Source organism: Biomphalaria glabrata, chromosome 13 (assembly GCF_947242115.1).
Source record: "Biomphalaria glabrata chromosome 13, xgBioGlab47.1, whole genome shotgun sequence".
Lineage (NCBI taxonomy): Eukaryota > Metazoa > Mollusca > Gastropoda > Planorbidae > Biomphalaria > Biomphalaria glabrata.
The window spans coordinates 31,047,352-31,066,534 of NC_074723.1; the positions used below are offsets into that span (position 1 = coordinate 31,047,352).

Genomic DNA, 19,183 nt, shown 5'->3' on the forward strand with positions numbered 1-19,183 from the left:
CTATCTATAAAGAGACTATTTTCTCTCCCTTGTCAATTGTTGAGAAATGGCTTTCCTACTGAGTCTTCTTCTTGGCGTTTATTTAGCTCCATTAGCTCTTTCAGGTATTTAGACTTTCGACTTTTGTTTGAATCTAGTTTACATTCATGCAGCTTTCATATTAGCAAATTTTCATACAAAAGGCTATATGTACTACTTTTAATTTAGAAACATTATATACATCTAACTTTAATTATTTAAAGCTAACTAAGAAATGTTTTTTAATGCTTGTAAAAATTATTTTGAATCTCACTTTATATTACATAAGCTTTACGTACGTCAACTTAATGTTACATAAACTTAATGCTACATAAACTTGATGTTACATAAACATAATGTTACATAAACTTAATGTTACATATTAGTCGTAAATAAAATATACACTCTGGATTGTCTTTTGATGATCTCAAGTTTAAACCATGTCTGCCGCCGTCCTCCTCCATCCTGTGTCAGTTTAAATAACTACATTTCTAAATTTTTAATACATATTTGTTAAAACACTCTAAGTTACATACACTTTATGTTATATACACTCTAAAATACATACACTTTATGTTATACACACTCTAAGTTACATCCACTTTATGTTATATACACTCTAAGTTACAACCACTTTATGTTATATACACTCCAAGTTACATACACTTGATGTTATATACACTCTAAGTTACATACACTTTATGTTATATACACTCTAAGTTACATACACTTTATGTTATATACACTCTAAGTTACATACACTTTATGTTATATACACTCTGTTACATACACTTTATGTTATATACACTCTAACTTACATACGCTTTATGTTATATACATTCTGTTACATACAATTTATGTTATATACACTCTGTTACATACACTTTATGTTATATACACTCTAACTTACATACACTTTATGTTATATACACTCTAAGTTACATACACTTTATATTATATACACTCTGTTACATACACTTTATGTTATATACACTCTAAGTTACATACACTTTATATTATATACACTCTATGTTATATACACTCTGTTACATAAACTTTATGTTATATACACTCTAACTTACATACGCTTTATGTTATATACACTCTGTTACATACACTTTATGTAATATACACTCTAAGTTACATACACTTTATGTTATATACACTCTAACTTACATACGCTTTATATTATATAAAAGCGACGATATAGTTATTGGCCTCATTAAGTCATAGAACGACGTTTATTCATCTTGAATGCTTTTCATATGACTGTTGTGCACTAGCGGATCCAGAACTTTGGAGTGGGGGGGGCGATTTTTTTCCAAACCCTAACCCTAACGCCCAGTAAACCCTAACCCTATGCATAAACGTGCGTACAGCACACACACACACGCACACACATACACATATATATATATATCATTTCTCAACCTTCGGCGAAAAACAAAACAACTGGGGCAGCGCTATAAGGTTCTCTTGTGGGGTTCGGGGCGAAGACCCGACGCCAAAAGCGTTTTCTTGCTTTTTTTCACTGCAGAAACGTATACTCCTGAGTTCTACAGCTCATTATTCACTAATGGAGTTCGGGGCGAAGCCCCGACGCCAAACGCGTTTTCTTGCATTCTTCACTGCAGAAACACATTTTCCTGACCTGAAGCTCATTATTCATACTATTAAAACAAAACTTTCGAATAATGTTGTACTTGAAACATATTCTAATATAAATTTATAGGCCCATAATACATTGCAAATAAAACCGATTTATTCATTGAAAAGATAGATTTTTGCTTTGAGGATCGCCGCCGAAAAAAAAATTCGATAAATAGTATTCAAGAAAATTAAAGTATAAATTGTGAGTTATAGTCTCAAATTTATTTAACTAGAAAAATATCAGATTGAGTAAAGGTTGGGAAAAGGCGACTAGGAAATCATGACTCTTATACTAAAAATTTAGTTTAAATTCTAACTTTTCCAATGCAAAGTGTTTTTAAAATAATTATGATACATTCATGTGAAATTACAAAAATTCTGTCTGGAAATGGGAGGGGCGGTAGAGTGAAAATGATTAATCCTCGCTCCTTTAATAATTTCTGCTAAAGATTGCATTTGGCATTAAAGAATAGGGGTGGGGCGACTCGATATAAGAATTTAATTTATAGTATATATAAATTATATTAGTGAAAGATTGTTTTAATTTTGTAATTTCTTAACTATAATACAAAAAGGAAAAAGTATTGATTTGTCCGATGAGGGAAATGCGATTGCATGTATCGCCCCTCCCACCTGGTACAATCCTTTTCATTTAAATTTACTAATGATACAATTTGAGATTAGAGTACGACATAATATACAATGGGTCACATATCAATAAGTAATTTATATTATATAGATATTAAACTAATTTTGTTCACTAACTATGATTCTCCACAAAAATAGGACCGCCCCCCCAGCACTCAGAGGGCTAGAGTGGGGAGGGCAGTACATGCAATCGCCCCCCCCCCTCACCCCACCAAATCGGCCAAAATACCAGAAAGGGAGTGACATAATATAAAATGTATATATTTATTCAACTAATTTTGTTTACAAACTATGATTTCTCCATAAAAACGGACCGCCCCCCCCCCCCACTCAAAGGGTTTAGATGGGAAGGGCAGTAGAGGTATTCGCCCCTCTTCCCCCACCACCAATAGGCAAACAGGGAACGACATAATATAAAGATTGGTTAAAATACCAATAACAAATTTTACTAATATAGATATTTAATTGATTTTGTTTGCGAGCTGTGATTTCTACAAATAAATTGGACCGCCCCCCCTCCCGACCCCACCAAATCGACTAACATACTAGAGGGGGGGGGGCGAAATAATCTAAAAATAGGTTAAAATATAAATAATTAGTATATATTTTTAACATAAGTAATAAATTCGTATACAAATTGTGTGAATCCTATACTAAAGTTCGTCCGCCCCCCCCTGGGGGGGGGTCGGCCTTGTGGGGGGGGGGGCGATCGCCCCTTTCGTCCCCCCCTTTGGATCCGCCAGTGCTGTGGTGCCATATATTGGAGAGACACTCCTGTTCACATATATTGCAGGTCTAAGTAGCTTTCGCTTTCGGCCTTGTGGGGGGGGGCGATCGCCCCTTTCGTCCCCCCCTTTGGATCCGCCAGTGCTGTGGAGCCATATATTGGAGAGACACTCCTGTTCACATATATTGCAGGTCTAAGTAGCTTTCGCTTTGGTGGTAGAAGAGCTGGCCATTTTTCGTATGACACGCTTTTCTTCAAGAGGTGATGCCCATGTTTTCTCGCTTTCCATAGCTCTGTTGGTCACTGTCTCTAGTGCGGTCTAGGGCTATGTCTTCCCAATGGTCTGTATCAATGTTCACTTGTAAAAAAGCTCAAAATTGGAACCAGTAAATTCTACCTATGTGGGGTGTTACATACACTTTATGTTATATACACTCTAACTTACATACACTTTATGTTATATACACTCTAAGTTACATACACTTTATATTATATACACTCTGTTACATACACTTTATGTTATATACACTCTAAGTTACATACACTTTATATTATATACACTCTATGTTATATACACTCTGTTACATAAACTTTATGTTATATACACTCTAACTTACATACGCTTTATGTTATATACACTCTGTTACATACACTTTATGTAATATACACTCTAAGTTACATACACTTTATGTTATATACACTCTAACTTACATACGCTTTATATTATATAAAAGCGACGATATAGTTATTGGCCTCATTAAGTCATAGAACGACGTTTATTCATCTTGAATGCTTTTCATATGACTGTTGTGCACTAGCGGATCCAGAACTTTGGAGTGGGGGGGGCGATTTTTTTCCAAACCCTAACCCTAACGCCCAGTAAACCCTAACCCTATGCATAAACGTGCGTACAGCACACACACACACGCACACACATACACATATATATATATATCATTTCTCAACCTTCGGCGAAAAACAAAACAACTGGGGCAGCGCTATAAGGTTCTCTTGTGGGGTTCGGGGCGAAGACCCGACGCCAAAAGCGTTTTCTTGCTTTTTTTCACTGCAGAAACGTATACTCCTGAGTTCTACAGCTCATTATTCACTAATGGAGTTCGGGGCGAAGCCCCGACGCCAAACGCGTTTTCTTGCATTCTTCACTGCAGAAACACATTTTCCTGACCTGAAGCTCATTATTCATACTATTAAAACAAAACTTTCGAATAATGTTGTACTTGAAACATATTCTAATATAAATTTATAGGCCCATAATACATTGCAAATAAAACCGATTTATTCATTGAAAAGATAGATTTTTGCTTTGAGGATCGCCGCCGAAAAAAAAATTCGATAAATAGTATTCAAGAAAATTAAAGTATAAATTGTGAGTTATAGTCTCAAATTTATTTAACTAGAAAAATATCAGATTGAGTAAAGGTTGGGAAAAGGCGACTAGGAAATCATGACTCTTATACTAAAAATTTAGTTTAAATTCTAACTTTTCCAATGCAAAGTGTTTTTAAAATAATTATGATACATTCATGTGAAATTACAAAAATTCTGTCTGGAAATGGGAGGGGCGGTAGAGTGAAAATGATTAATCCTCGCTCCTTTAATAATTTCTGCTAAAGATTGCATTTGGCATTAAAGAATAGGGGTGGGGCGACTCGATATAAGAATTTAATTTATAGTATATATAAATTATATTAGTGAAAGATTGTTTTAATTTTGTAATTTCTTAACTATAATACAAAAAGGAAAAAGTATTGATTTGTCCGATGAGGGAAATGCGATTGCATGTATCGCCCCTCCCACCTGGTACAATCCTTTTCATTTAAATTTACTAATGATACAATTTGAGATTAGAGTACGACATAATATACAATGGGTCACATATCAATAAGTAATTTATATTATATAGATATTAAACTAATTTTGTTCACTAACTATGATTCTCCACAAAAATAGGACCGCCCCCCCAGCACTCAGAGGGCTAGAGTGGGGAGGGCAGTACATGCAATCGCCCCCCCCCCTCACCCCACCAAATCGGCCAAAATACCAGAAAGGGAGTGACATAATATAAAATGTATATATTTATTCAACTAATTTTGTTTACAAACTATGATTTCTCCATAAAAACGGACCGCCCCCCCCCCACTCAAAGGGTTTAGATGGGAAGGGCAGTAGAGGTATTCGCCCCTCTTCCCCCACCACCAATAGGCAAACAGGGAACGACATAATATAAAGATTGGTTAAAATACCAATAACAAATTTTACTAATATAGATATTTAATTGATTTTGTTTGCGAGCTGTGATTTCTACAAATAAATTGGACCGCCCCCCCTCCCGACCCCACCAAATCGACTAACATACTAGAGGGGGGGGGGCGAAATAATCTAAAAATAGGTTAAAATATAAATAATTAGTATATATTTTTAACATAAGTAATAAATTCGTATACAAATTGTGTGAATCCTATACTAAAGTTCGTCCGCCCCCCCCTGGGGGGGGGTCGGCCTTGTGGGGGGGGGGGCGATCGCCCCTTTCGTCCCCCCCTTTGGATCCGCCAGTGCTGTGGTGCCATATATTGGAGAGACACTCCTGTTCACATATATTGCAGGTCTAAGTAGCTTTCGCTTTCGGCCTTGTGGGGGGGGGCGATCGCCCCTTTCGTCCCCCCCTTTGGATCCGCCAGTGCTGTGGAGCCATATATTGGAGAGACACTCCTGTTCACATATATTGCAGGTCTAAGTAGCTTTCGCTTTGGTGGTAGAAGAGCTGGCCATTTTTCGTATGACACGCTTTTCTTCAAGAGGTGATGCCCATGTTTTCTCGCTTTCCATAGCTCTGTTGGTCACTGTCTCTAGTGCGGTCTAGGGCTATGTCTTCCCAATGGTCTGTATCAATGTTCACTTGTAAAAAAGCTCAAAATTGGAACCAGTAAATTCTACCTATGTGGGGTGTCACCAGAGAATGATGACTATGTCCTCCAAAACGTCCCGTACAAGACATTAGCCCCAAAAACACCTCAATAGAAAGAAGACTATATAGAGAGCTCGCTGATTTAGAAACCACTGCGCAGTTTATCTCATCTAGTCATCTGAACGCTCCAACATAAAAATGAGAACTAAGAAGAAGAAGAAATGTTCACTGATTTTAAATCCCGTTTAGCACATCCACGTAATGGATGTGGGGGCGACCAGTTTTTCTTAAGCCAGACGCAACTTTCCCGTACAGAATGATTTTTGGGAAGCGACTGTCCTCCATCCGCGAACATGTCCGAGCCAGCGCAAGCGGTGTTGCCTAAGGACTACAAAGATGCTGAGAAGGTTCTATCGCGCACGTTTGTATGTTACATACACTTTATGTTATATGTATGTTATGTTATAACCTTATTATAACCTTTTGTGATTTTTGATAGACCACGAGTTTGTTTGAGCTTAGCTGAAAAACCTATCGATGAGGCTCATGGTTCAACACTTGTCTCAAGCACAGTGGTGTCTACTGAGCGCCTAAAATTTCAAGTTGCTGCTCGTTAAACGTAAGCCCATCCCCACTGGAAAGAAGTTGAGCTTGGACCAAAGCGCTCTGAGCATGCTATTTGTGCAAGCGCTAAAATTGTCTTTAGTCAAATCTATTAAAAGAAAACAAGCGAAATATAAAATTTATAAGGGGAAGAACTTCGCCTTTACAACTATATATCTAAATCATATAGTAATAATTTCCTTTATTCTGTATCAAACGAAATAGTTAAATTACCAGTAATTAACTGACTAATTAGTTAATTTGTTTCGTAGTTAGTGCTTTATTATGTACAATATAGATTTGTATTTTAAAGTATAAAATTAATTAGTTAATAAGAGTGAGAGAAATAGCCATAGACATAAATAAATATAGACTGGAAGTAGGAAGTTATTTTTATTTGGGGGAAGTCAAATATGTTTGATGTACTATATCTATGTGAAAAAAAAAATGGCGGCAATTGAGCTATAAATTATAGGACTAACATTTCAGCCAATATATAATTATGATCTTTAGTTTTGAAAAGTACAAAACTGCCATATTCCCAGTATTTTGCCTTTGTTTCATAATCATAGACATAGGCAAATATATATATAGGTTTGTGATGTGGATCTATGTTTGTTGACATGGCTTCTTTATTAATGTATGGCGGTCGTCTTATCAATTCAAATTGTTAGAATTAGTTTTTAGTAAAAAAAAGTCAAAGAAAATGAGCAGAACGTGCTCTAATGTTCGTAGTACGATAGGCCAAGGATAAATTCTAAAGGTTGAAAAAAAAATTGAATATTATACACATTAACTTTCAGTTTCATTAAGTCAGAATAACTGTGACTGTCACTAATTTAATATTGATAGATCTAAATCTAATAAATATGACTAATATTTGTAATAACTAGGTCTAATACTTTTCATACTTTTTACTACTAACTATTAAACTAGTCAGTCTATGCATGCAGACTATAGACTAGATCTAATATAAGTATACATTATAGATCTAGTGACAATCTAGTCCTAGACTATTTATTTTATATACTAACTATAGACTATAGTGTCTATAGACTAGACTATACAGATTACAATTATAGTTTATAGTATAGTAATAAGTAGTATTTTTTTTTACTATAGTGTTATAAACCTGGTGGTGGCACAGATGGGGGTAGTGGTGTGAGTGTAGTCAGCCGACGCAAATCGCCCCAGGCCAGCGCTAGACGAGCGGTCTACCGTGACGAGTTACGACGATCGGCCGAGACGAGTTAACAACATGAAGGTTCGAGTAGGATCGGCGTCGTGAACAGAGCTCAGGAGCGTCGCAGAATGGTCGAGCGACGTTCTGTCCGGTTCTAGAAGGCCAGTAGGGACCCTATATAAAGAGCGGAGGTGTCGCAGTCAAGACGGTTCAGAAAGCGGGTTCACGACAGGAGTTCAGAACACGGTCGACTACAGCACAGTTCAACGGTATGGTTCTGTACGGAGCATTACGACGGTTCAGTGCGGAGTACTTTCAAGTACAGTTGAGACGAACGGCGTCTTGATCTTGGTATGTGATCGAGTCCGACACAACGAGCCCAAGTGTGTGAAGTCAGTCCCGAACTGTTGAACCCAGTGCAAGCCCGGAACGAGACGGAGAGGCCAGTGCAAGACTTGATACGGCGGAACGGTGTTATCGGAGAGATATTTGTTATCGCAGAGCTATTTGTACTGTTCTACGTGCTGCCAATTGTACAGTATTGGCTGTTATTTATGGACATTAAACCTTTACGTTATTTTGGAGCCCTGACTTGTCAAGTTCTTTAAGTTGGTGGTGTATGGTGCAGTTTGCAGAGGGCCTGGATAGTGAGATTCGTAACAATAGTATTTATATAGATTAGATCTAAATCTAGTATTTAAAACTATTTATAATTATTTTAATTATGTAACTTTATTAGATTTGGTAGGCACGATTAGAGATATAATAATACAGAAGGGGTTCTATCAATTATATAGGTTATGGCTGAAAAAAAAAACAACTATAAATACTTTCAATTTTACACTGCTCATAATTGCTGTATAACTCATACAAACTTATCTTTTCCCAAATGTTTCCCATAATAATTTTTACTTTATCGTCCAGTCTATATATATATGTCTATGGAAATAGTATTAAGAATTATTGAAGGGGACGAAATCCTACTAATTTAGCCATATTTGTGAATACTGAAGTATTAATTTCACTTTTTGGTGTCAAAGTAAATAATAATCTACCAGTAATTAATTTTCTAAATGTTATTGTTTTATTTCTTTATTTTTTGAATATGTCAATGAATAATTTAACTAAAATTCAACTTGATCTGAGATCGGGTGTGGAAGAAATATCTAAAAACTTTTTAACGGACTGACAGACAGACATTGTGTGAGTTGATATTAGCTTTGTAAAAACTTTTAATGTTATATACACTTTATGTTATCTATATGTATATAGCACATAGTGTTAAAGTCATATGCTCTTAATATTACATACATCTATTACCTAAAAGAACTATTAACTCTTTCTCTTCTAATAGACTATGCCGACTTGGATTCGACCCCATTAAACAAATTGTTTTTTGAATGTATAAACTTGTATTTGCGTTATGTAAAGAGAGCATGCATATTCTTATAATTTGATGTCAAATATAACATTTTAAAACGAAGAAAATAATTACGAGAAAAAGAGTTAAGATAGTTATATATCAAGAGTTAAGATAGTTATATATCAAGAGTTAAGATAGTTATCTATCATTAAGTTATGTGATGCAAAAGATGAATTTGTATGAATTTATCGTTACCCTAGTAAGTTTGAAAAATTTCAAAAAGTCCTATTTTCGTAAAGATTGTTGGATAGGATTCTGAATCATTCAATTCTTTTTACAGTTTAAGTTCTTAAAGGTTTTTTTTTCCGAAGGGGAGGAAGAGAATCCCATCTGGATAAAATTAATCATATGCAGGTTTGAAGGACCAGGTCAGAAATATTATGTGTCCTTCGTATGTTTGACTAGTTAATTTTTTTAGCTTTCTCTAGCTCTGTTCAAGAGTCTAAATGTTATAAGTGGATCATGTCAGGAGAATATATTTTGTCTTGACTCCTAAAGCTTCATTGAGACATTGTAGGCAATAATTTGTGTTTAAGTATAATTTATTAAACATATTTATTGAAATGGAAATTGCAAGTATTTTAAATATTTTCTTTCAGATCTTATCATTTATGTCCAGCCAGAGGTCATATCGCCAGTGTTCACATTGCAACTTGTGATCAACTGTTCTGTAACTAACAACCAAGTTCCAAACATTGATATCATCAAATCTGTATCACTGTCACGTTATAACGAAACGATCAAAGACTTTTATGTTCTTCTGTCACTGGACACTCAAACTTTCAATCTCCAACAATTTGTTCAGTTCAGACATGCGCAAGTTAGTTTTGGAAATCTTTTCCTTTCCTTGACTGTCTACAATCCTGTTCAGTCTGACGCTCAAGCTTACAGATGTAATGTTGATGGAGATAACTCTGTTCTGAATAATGTTTCCATGAAAGCCAAGAACGGAGTGAGATATGAACCAAATGTCACAGCATTGATTGAAAAAATCACACGATTAATGATATCCGAAGAAAAAGAAAAATGCTCTTCGAAGAATGTAGGGCTTTCAGAATACAATAATATAAGTAAGTATTAGAAACAATATAATACAATTTTGTAGGCCTTTTAGCAGTGGTGTAGCTAGGGGTTTGGATGCGCGCGGGGCTTGACCTCTTCACAACTAAACATAGACGTAGACATTCAATTCGATAACAAATTGACTTAAATATCTTGATAATATTACATTTTCACGTAATTTATTTCGATTTTTATAATTTATTACCTACAAACTTATTTTTTTTGTTTACAGGATCAAAACTTCATTTCGTTGGAAGTTCTGAAATTGTAAAAGAACTCATAGAACCCTTGACAGTCAAATGTTCTTTTCCGGTAAAGTCTACTTAAATCTTTTTTTTTAGAAATCACTCTAGGTGGAAATTAAATCTTATTTTACACACATTCACAGACAAGCGCACATAGAAACAAATGCAAAAACATCCGCACACAAACACACTTAAAGACGCATACAAAAGTACCCACATACACACAATAAACACACACAAACGCAAATACACACAGACACACCCAAACGCACTCAAATACAAGCACCAACATTATAAATTATTTTATGTTTGTCTACATTTCATAAAAAAAAAATCCAATAATGTTTTAATCAGGTTGTCAATAGTTAATTTGAAGTCTCCTGGTGTTAACAAACCATTTGCTGTATACAAGTGTGTTTGTGTTTGTTTGTGTATTTGTAAATAGGTGAGTAGTTGTAGTATTATTTGGCATATCTTTGGAAAAGTTCTATTAATATTTTTTTGTTTTGTTTTGCAGGCTTCAAACGATAGTTATTTTCAAGATTCAGTTCTTCGGTCTATGTACATACTTCACGGTAACGTTTTATTAATATAATAAACATTGGTGAAACTAAAAGAAGTGTTATTTGAAAAGCTTAAATCAACTCACTGTATGTCTGGTACAAAGTGTGTACACATTATTTGCCACGATCCCATTCATGGATCAAGCTGAAACCTCGCAGTGTTCAATGAGTCAATGAAATAATTAACCAACTAGAATATTAATTACTTATAATTCACTATTTCGTTTAATACCAACAAGGGACATAATCCTTTATTATATACAGATATGACTAATTATTCGGCGTTTATCCCCTTAATTAATTGTTCACACTATTTCTTCACCTAGCATTCTCCGATCAAGTTGATACATTGAACAATTATTTATTGTACCTAAAAAAAAACGTAAATTAATAAACAAAAAATCCCAACTAGTCAATTTATTATTGGTAATTAATTATTTAGTTTGATATCGAATAAGGGAAATGGTTGTTGTTGATTTATCAGCTGTAGAGCGACTATGGTTTATCTCCAACATATCTTTGTGTGAACGTAAGCATTTCGAATAGCCCTGTTAATTAGTCTCAAAAGATACGTGACTGTAGACTTCTCGGCGGCAGCGACCATTACTGCTTTGAGTCATACCATGTTGTGGAGTATCCTTCCGCCTCCCACGGTATCAACAATTTGGACACACCTATGGGATTTCTTCGTATTTCAATAAGTTCCTCTCTCAGACACGACGATCTATTGGGCAATAGGACTGAAGGTCATCTGTTTCTATGGGCGACAATTAATAAGCTTGTCAGCTTAAGCCCACGCAATCCTTCTACAGACGGATGCACACTATTTCTCAAAATTTTTATTTCAATAATAATTGTTTTTTAATTCTGTTTAACATATTTTTTTATGATACATAAAAAAAAAAGTAAAATGTATGCCTTTTTTAGCGACCTCCGATAGGGGAAAAGACGCTATTAGTTTTGTGTGAAATGTCTGTCCGTCTGGCCGTCCGTCCCGTTTAGATCTCGTAAACTAGAAACGATATTGAAAATCCGTCATCACAATATTTTAGACCATTCAAAGTTCTGATGCAACGGCTACGTTTTTTTTTCCTGAAAGCGATAAATGTAATTTAAAAAATCAGTTATGGAAGCAGTTTTTTAAATAGAAAAAGCTAGTATGCATTATAAGTTGGACCTAATTTAAAACGAATAGTAATCTTATAAACTTCATTTTATTATTTTTTTGTGTAATATGCACGCTCCAAAAATAAATAAAAGATGAAACTTTTTCAAAACAATTACATTATGCAAAGACCAGGACAGGCTCAGTAAAGCGCTTAGCTTCCGAACCGAGGGTCCCGGGTACGAATCCTGGTGAAGACTGGGATTTTAAACTTCGGAATCCTTGGGCGCCACTTAGTCTACCCAAGTCTAATGGGTACCTGACATTAGTTGGGGAAAAGTAAAGGCGGTTGGTCGTTGTGCTGGCTACATGACACCCTATTTAACCGTAGGCCACAAAAACAGATGAACTTTACATCATCCGCCCTATAGACCACAAGGTCCGAAAGAGGAACTAATTAGGCCAGGTTCACATCTAACTTTGCATTCACTTGCACCTATCCTTTGATCTGCAGCACCATTGGGGCACTACACAAGATCTGTCAACCTTCTTTCTCCATTCTTATCTTGTCTTTGATATAATTTCATTTGGATGTTCTTTCTAAAAATATTGAAGCCTGCCTGGGTGGACCACTTCGGGGGCCGATTTTAAGTTTGTGTTTTCACACAAACTGTCTTTGTAATCTTGTTTTCATTCTGAATTTGTAGCATTTATATCTTGAAACTTATCTTTTTTTTTTCAGAGACCAATGGTGTTATTGCGACTATATCTAGAGATCAACCTGTTACCGAATCTGGACAAAACCTGAGCTCCAATACAATACAAGGCGAACTCTATCACAACTTGTCTAAAGATTCCTATCTTCAAGTCACATGGCAAAATATGAACTTGTCCGACTCTGGGAAATATTTTTGCGGTGCCCATGTCAACTATTTACTCGGACAAAAAGACAGATTTCAGGAGCAGTTAGTCATTTCTGTACAAAGACCAACTTTTGATGATTTGGTCAAAGTTGTTTATGATTTGCAGAGAGAAGTTGGTGAAGAAAAACAGAGGCGAGAAATTAGCGAACGAAACGTAATGAATTTTCATGAAGAGTTCAAGGTTCATCAGAAAAATATGACGATTGTAAAGGAAGAATTAAAAATCAATCAACAAAAAATTGAAAACGTTAAAGAGGACGTGAAAATCAATCAACAAAACATCGAAAACGTTAAAGAAGATGTGAACATCAATCAACAAAACATCGACAATGTTCAAGAAGACGTGAAAAGAAATAAAAAAGATGTAAAAATCAATCAACAAAATATCGAAAATAATAAAAAAGATGTAAAAATCAATCAACAAAACATTGAAAATTTTAAAGAAGATGTGAAAATCAATCAACAAAACATTGAAAATGTTAAAGAAGACCTGAAAATCAATCAACGAAATCTTACCAGCTTGAAAGAGACAATAGATTTATTACAATACAATCTTTCAAATTATGAAGGTACTCAGTTTTTATTTCATTCATCTATTTAGCTAAAAAATTCGTCGGATCAAAAATCCAAACAGTGAAACTCGAAAACGGCTTTTTTGTATTTCGTATTTTGCCTCTATAATTTTACAAAATATATTAAAAATATTAATTAATGTTGGCGAGAGGTCTAGAAAATCTTTAACTTGAACAGAGGCTATTTCCGCTTGTTGGCTATAATCATTATATCCTTTACTATTAAGCAAGCAATTCTTATATGTGTATATCTTTAAAGCATTGCGTTTCCTTGGAGCTCCTCTGTTACGCCGGTCGATCAGCTTTCAGCTCACCAAAAACGACTGCCATATCATGGTCCCCAATATGGGATCAATGCTCTGCTCAGCGTAACCATCGGACCATAAGAAGGTCTCTATACTGTCCGTACCGGTTGACTTCGATTTTGTTGTGCGGTCTTGCCACCGTATATTTCCATTTTAGACAGCTTAGTATATGCAGGGAAATACTTCATTTTTCTGATTATTTATTACTATATTTATATATTTGGACACGCAAGAAAATGTAAAGGAAAATGCCTTTTTATTTTTGTGAATAGAGTTACCCCATGAAAAAACAAGAGGGAGGAGAACAAGTAGTATTTACCCGTCACAACGGATGGCTACCTGGTAATGCATTTTGCGCGCTGGACTATCGTTTCGATTTTTCCATAGCCCCGGGCTTAAACTATGCCTGCTCCCATTTTCCTTCGTCCTGTGGGAGGTTTGGACTAGGAAGTAAACTACCTTCAACATCCGAAACATGTGAAACAATTTACAAACATTTTACAAACACTAAATAGCAGCGCCGACACATCCATTGTGACCAAGAAGTCATGGAAAGAGAACAAGTAATCTACTATGTATATTCATCCGTCACTAAATAGCAGGATCGGACTTAAGCATAGTGTGGCCCTATGCAAAAAGGACTTCGTGGGGCCAAGTTTGGGTAGGGAAGCGGATAATAAGTCAATGCATTTTATTCATTCTTTACTACGTACAGAATTTTTTTACGAGCCTTGCGTGTATCAATGTCCCACAGTATATCATAATAATTATATTTCCTACATAGATCACGCTCAATAGCAAGAATTATCAAATGTTTTTATCTATATTTTAGAATTGTTGACCTCAAGTAATTTTTAATTAGTTAGAGGCGAGAGAAGTTTCTTTCACCACATTACGCATTTACGACTTATGCTTTTTTTATTTATCGTGCGTATGATTGGCGTTTTTCATATTGAATGATACCCAAAAACGACAATTTTTGTCTTTATATTTCCGTATTTTTTAAGTACTTTTTCGTATATTTTGCAATTTCTGGAGATTTTCAGGAGCTCCTGGTAAATTGACAGTAGTGCGCGGGAAATCTGTTGTAAGTTATAAAATGATTTAATTTAATAATTTTTGCATCTTGAATTAGCGTGGAAAGTGCGGGTCCTATGAAAGTGCAGGGCCCACTGCGGTGGCATAGGTTGCAGTGGCCTAAGGCCGGCCCTGCAAAAATGCTACGCCTCCAGTAGACTAGTATCTCAAAATCTACTTTGTAAAAGAAATGTTACTTTTATATTTAGACTGTACTGCTTTGAAGTTTTTGTCCAAAAATGGTGCTGGAAAAATGCTGGATGAAACATTATTTTGATTACTAGCACAACGTTTCTAAGTTTTTTAAGGGAAAAGTCCGCCTTTGTTATCTAATTTTTTTTTTACATGTTTCAGATGTTCCTTCAGAGTTGAAGATAATCTACTTCCTAGTCCAAACCTACCGCAGGACGACAGGGGGTGGTAACAGGCAGGGTGTGAACATCGCGACGACCGATTGACAGTACATCGCGCATACATCTTCAATAGACAGCCGTTAATTGTAACATATTCCATGTTCTGGGATAGTAGACGTCGAAGATTGAACAAATTGCCGTCTGAATGAAACCGGATGTAGATGCTTTCGTGCAAATCGCTGCCTAATTTGACCCAGCTTTACGCCAAAGAAGATAGCGAATAGAGTAGGAGCAAGTACACAGAATTGTTTCACTACATCTTCGACGTCTACTGTCCCATACAAAACAAAAAAGATGGTCATAACGGAGCTTCTCTATGCCGATGATTGCGCCCTGCTAGCTCACAATGAACATGACCTTCAGAACGTGGTCAACGAATTTGCATACGCTGCCTTCTTTTTTCGGTTTATCAAAACAACTTGGGAAAACAGAAGTTATGTTCAAAAAGTCACCTAATAAAACATACCCAGACCAAAGGATCACCGTAAACGAACAGCCCCTTAACGTTAAAGACCACTTGACATATCTAGGTAGTATAGTGTCAAATGACGCCTCACTTTCAAGGGAAATTGATACCATCTAGCCATGGCCAGTAGCGCTTTTGAATGTTTTCAGACGAGAGTTTGACGGAACAAATCGCTCCGCTTGCCTACAAAAATTAATGTCTACCAGGAGATGTTTCTCTCAACCCTTCTAAATGGCTCTGAAACATGGACACTATAAAGAAAACAACTAAGACTTCTTGAGCGCTTTCACCAAAGATGCTTGCGCTCCATCATGGACATAAGGTGGCAAGACCGCACTACAAACTGTGATGTCATTGCGCACGCCGGTATGGACAGTATAGAGGGACTTCTTTTGGTTTGACAATTACGCTGGGCAGGGCACGTATCCTGTATGGGAGACGAACGTATGCCAAAGGAAATCTTTTATTGGTGAACTAAATTATGTTCGACGTAAAAGACTGAAACGCTTCAAAGACCAGCTTTAGGTGTCAACTTTCCTTAGCTGATTAAGAAGACTGCACCTGGTTGCAAGCGGCCTCAGAATGAGACAGCTGTAGGTCACTCAAAAAGGCCGCGGGATACACATTCGAGACCAAAAGAAAATCCGCTGCTAATAACAAACGCAGACGACGAAAAGGAAATCTAAATTGACCTCCTGCGGACAATGGTTATTCTTGCCCTGGTTGTGGTAAAAGTTGCAGGTCACAGCTAGGTCTGTGCATCCACGGGAAATACTGCATTCCTCACTAATCTTCGGGCTCAAAGACAAGCCTTATTATTCCATGTTCAACAATATAACCTAGAGGTTCCGCAACAATTTATGTTTCGTACTAAAACCATAATGAATACACTAACTGCAATATTAAAATGTCAGTATGTCACCATTTGAAAAGTTAAACTACAAAGACTTTCTTCCAAGCCAATAACAGTCTAGAAGTTTTAAGCAAAAGATGCCACGTAAAACGATTTGACGTGAGCCCTGGTTGTTCTAGATTGTAAGAGGAGTTAAAAGACTTTCTATTCTAATCTCTAAGAGATTTTGTATTATAGTCTCTAAGAGACTTTCTATTATAATAGTTAAGAGACTTTCTATTCTAATCATCTTTTACAATGACATTTCTATGTAACATATAAAAAGCTAATTTTAGATTGGTAGTCTTTTCCCGATCGCTCACTCATTTTCGTCATAACAAAAGAGTTTCCGAAATCGGGAAAATATCTTTCCAAAATTTATTCCAACGAGCATGGTTCGGTCACTTGGTTCTAGTTTATTAAAATAATTAGACTTTCAGGAACATTAAGGGTACCGTTGTCTAAGTCTATCCCGCAAGGTTAGCCTGGTATAGAAAAGAAAAATGGAGGGGTCTTGCCACGAGTCTGACCCACCCGTCAGACAGATTCAGGTTGGTGAGAGAGAACTCTTGTTCACTTTTGCTGACCTAGAGTTCCAAGAGCCGAAGGCTCAACTCTACCTGACAGATTCAAGAAGAAGAAGAAGAAAATGAAGAAGAAGTCTAGATGTAAATACCTACCTTTTATAAGCTCTGAGTAAATTTACACATTTGCTAACTATAATCAGAATCAGAATTTTTAATCGACATAAGGCCGAGGGAAACCTTTTATAAGTTATAAAATGGTTTAATTTTATAATCTATACAACTATAATTAGCGCGGGTCCTATGAAAATGCGTGGCCTACTGCGATCGCTAAGGTTGAAATGGCCTAAGGACGGCCCTGCAAAATAGCGCCGTATGCTACGCCGACGGTAGACTAGTGTTGTTTTTTTTTATTTTACTTGTATTTTTGTTTGTAATGACATAGTTTATAGGTTTATATTTGGCGTGATGGCTATTGTCACGCATACTTTTTGGCGCGAAATGTTTGGTGATATTATTATTATTTTTTGTTATTATGTCTTTAAAAAGAATAATGCATATCTATGTTTTGTATGTAAAATAAGTAAATATATATATAATATAGTAAGAAAAAAACAACAACTATGTTTGTTATAAAATATTTAAATTATTCCCATAACACCTCTTGAACCGACAAACATCGGCGCTAGAAACTGAGCTGCTAAAAGGCTGCGACAAAACGTTATGTACCTGTCCGATGGAGTGCATGCATCAAATGTTAACTTAAAAGATAATAATTTTAGAACTGTTTCTATTTACTTTCAGGAAAAACAAATTATAAATCTCTATTACAAGAATTCCAGAATACTTTATATCTACCGGAGTCGTGTCGTGGCATCATCCATGAGAAAGAACGCGTGGTGGTGACATTAGCTTCCTGGTTAAAGGTATTGTGTGACACCAAGACAGACGGCGGTGGATGGATCATCTTTCAGAGAAGAATCAACGGAAAAGTAGATTTCTATAGAGGCTGGAAGGAGTATCGTGACGGCTTTGGAGATTACGACATTGGTGAATTTTATCTGGGAAATGAAAATATTTTTAAATTAACTTCTACTGGACAATATGATTTAAGAATTAATTTAGAATTTAACAACACAAAATACTTTGCGCAATACAAAGACATTAAAGTATTGAGTGAGACTGAGAAATATAAACTGAAGATAGGAACATATTCAGGAAATGCTGGAGATGACTTATCACCTCATAACAACATGTACTTTATTACTTTTGATAGAGATAACGATAATGACAGTACCGTAAACTGTGCAGAACGTTATTCAGGTGCCTGGTGGTATAAAGGTTGTCATGATTCTAATCTAAATGGTCAATGGGGTACATTATATGCCAAGGCAATGAACTGGTATCAATTAACTAGACGGTCTAAAAGTGTTTCTTATAGCGAGATGAAAATAAGAGAAAAAAAATAAAACGTACATTTGGATCAACAGTCATACCCCAGAAAGTAAAGGAGACGCCCCTCCCTCCCCAATAAAAAAAAATAAATAAAATTAGGGGATACTAAAATGAAGTTTGTAAAAAAAAATATTAAAAATAAAGCACATCTTAGTTTTGAACTTTGTCATTTTGTATATTCTTAAATGTTTTTATATCCTAAATTTAATTGGTTTAAATGCTCTGGCTGCTTTCTCGATTACCGTTTTAATAATTCTGACGTAATCCTGTACGTTGTTGACCATCTTTCAGTTTCCGGGTTACAGGTCATGTTTGACACGAAGACAGACGGCGATGGATCGATCATCTTTTAGTGACGAATCTTCATTGGGAATGTTCTATAGAGGCTGGAAGGAGAATCGTG

The 19,183-nt window shown here is 35.7% G+C and overlaps 1 protein-coding gene across 1 annotated transcript; it reads left to right on the plus strand.

The window, feature by feature from the left end:
* LOC129922480 (angiopoietin-2-like) lies at positions 1–18,941 on the plus strand. The gene is made up of 6 exons (XM_056008811.1): positions 1–104; positions 9,778–10,248; positions 10,473–10,552; positions 11,003–11,060; positions 12,896–13,645; positions 18,130–18,941. Exons 1-6 carry the CDS (start codon positions 47–49, stop codon positions 18,792–18,794), a joined length of 2,082 nt encoding a protein of 693 aa, XP_055864786.1. The 5' UTR covers positions 1–46; the 3' UTR covers positions 18,795–18,941.
* Positions 18,942–19,183: the final 242 nt, after the last annotated feature.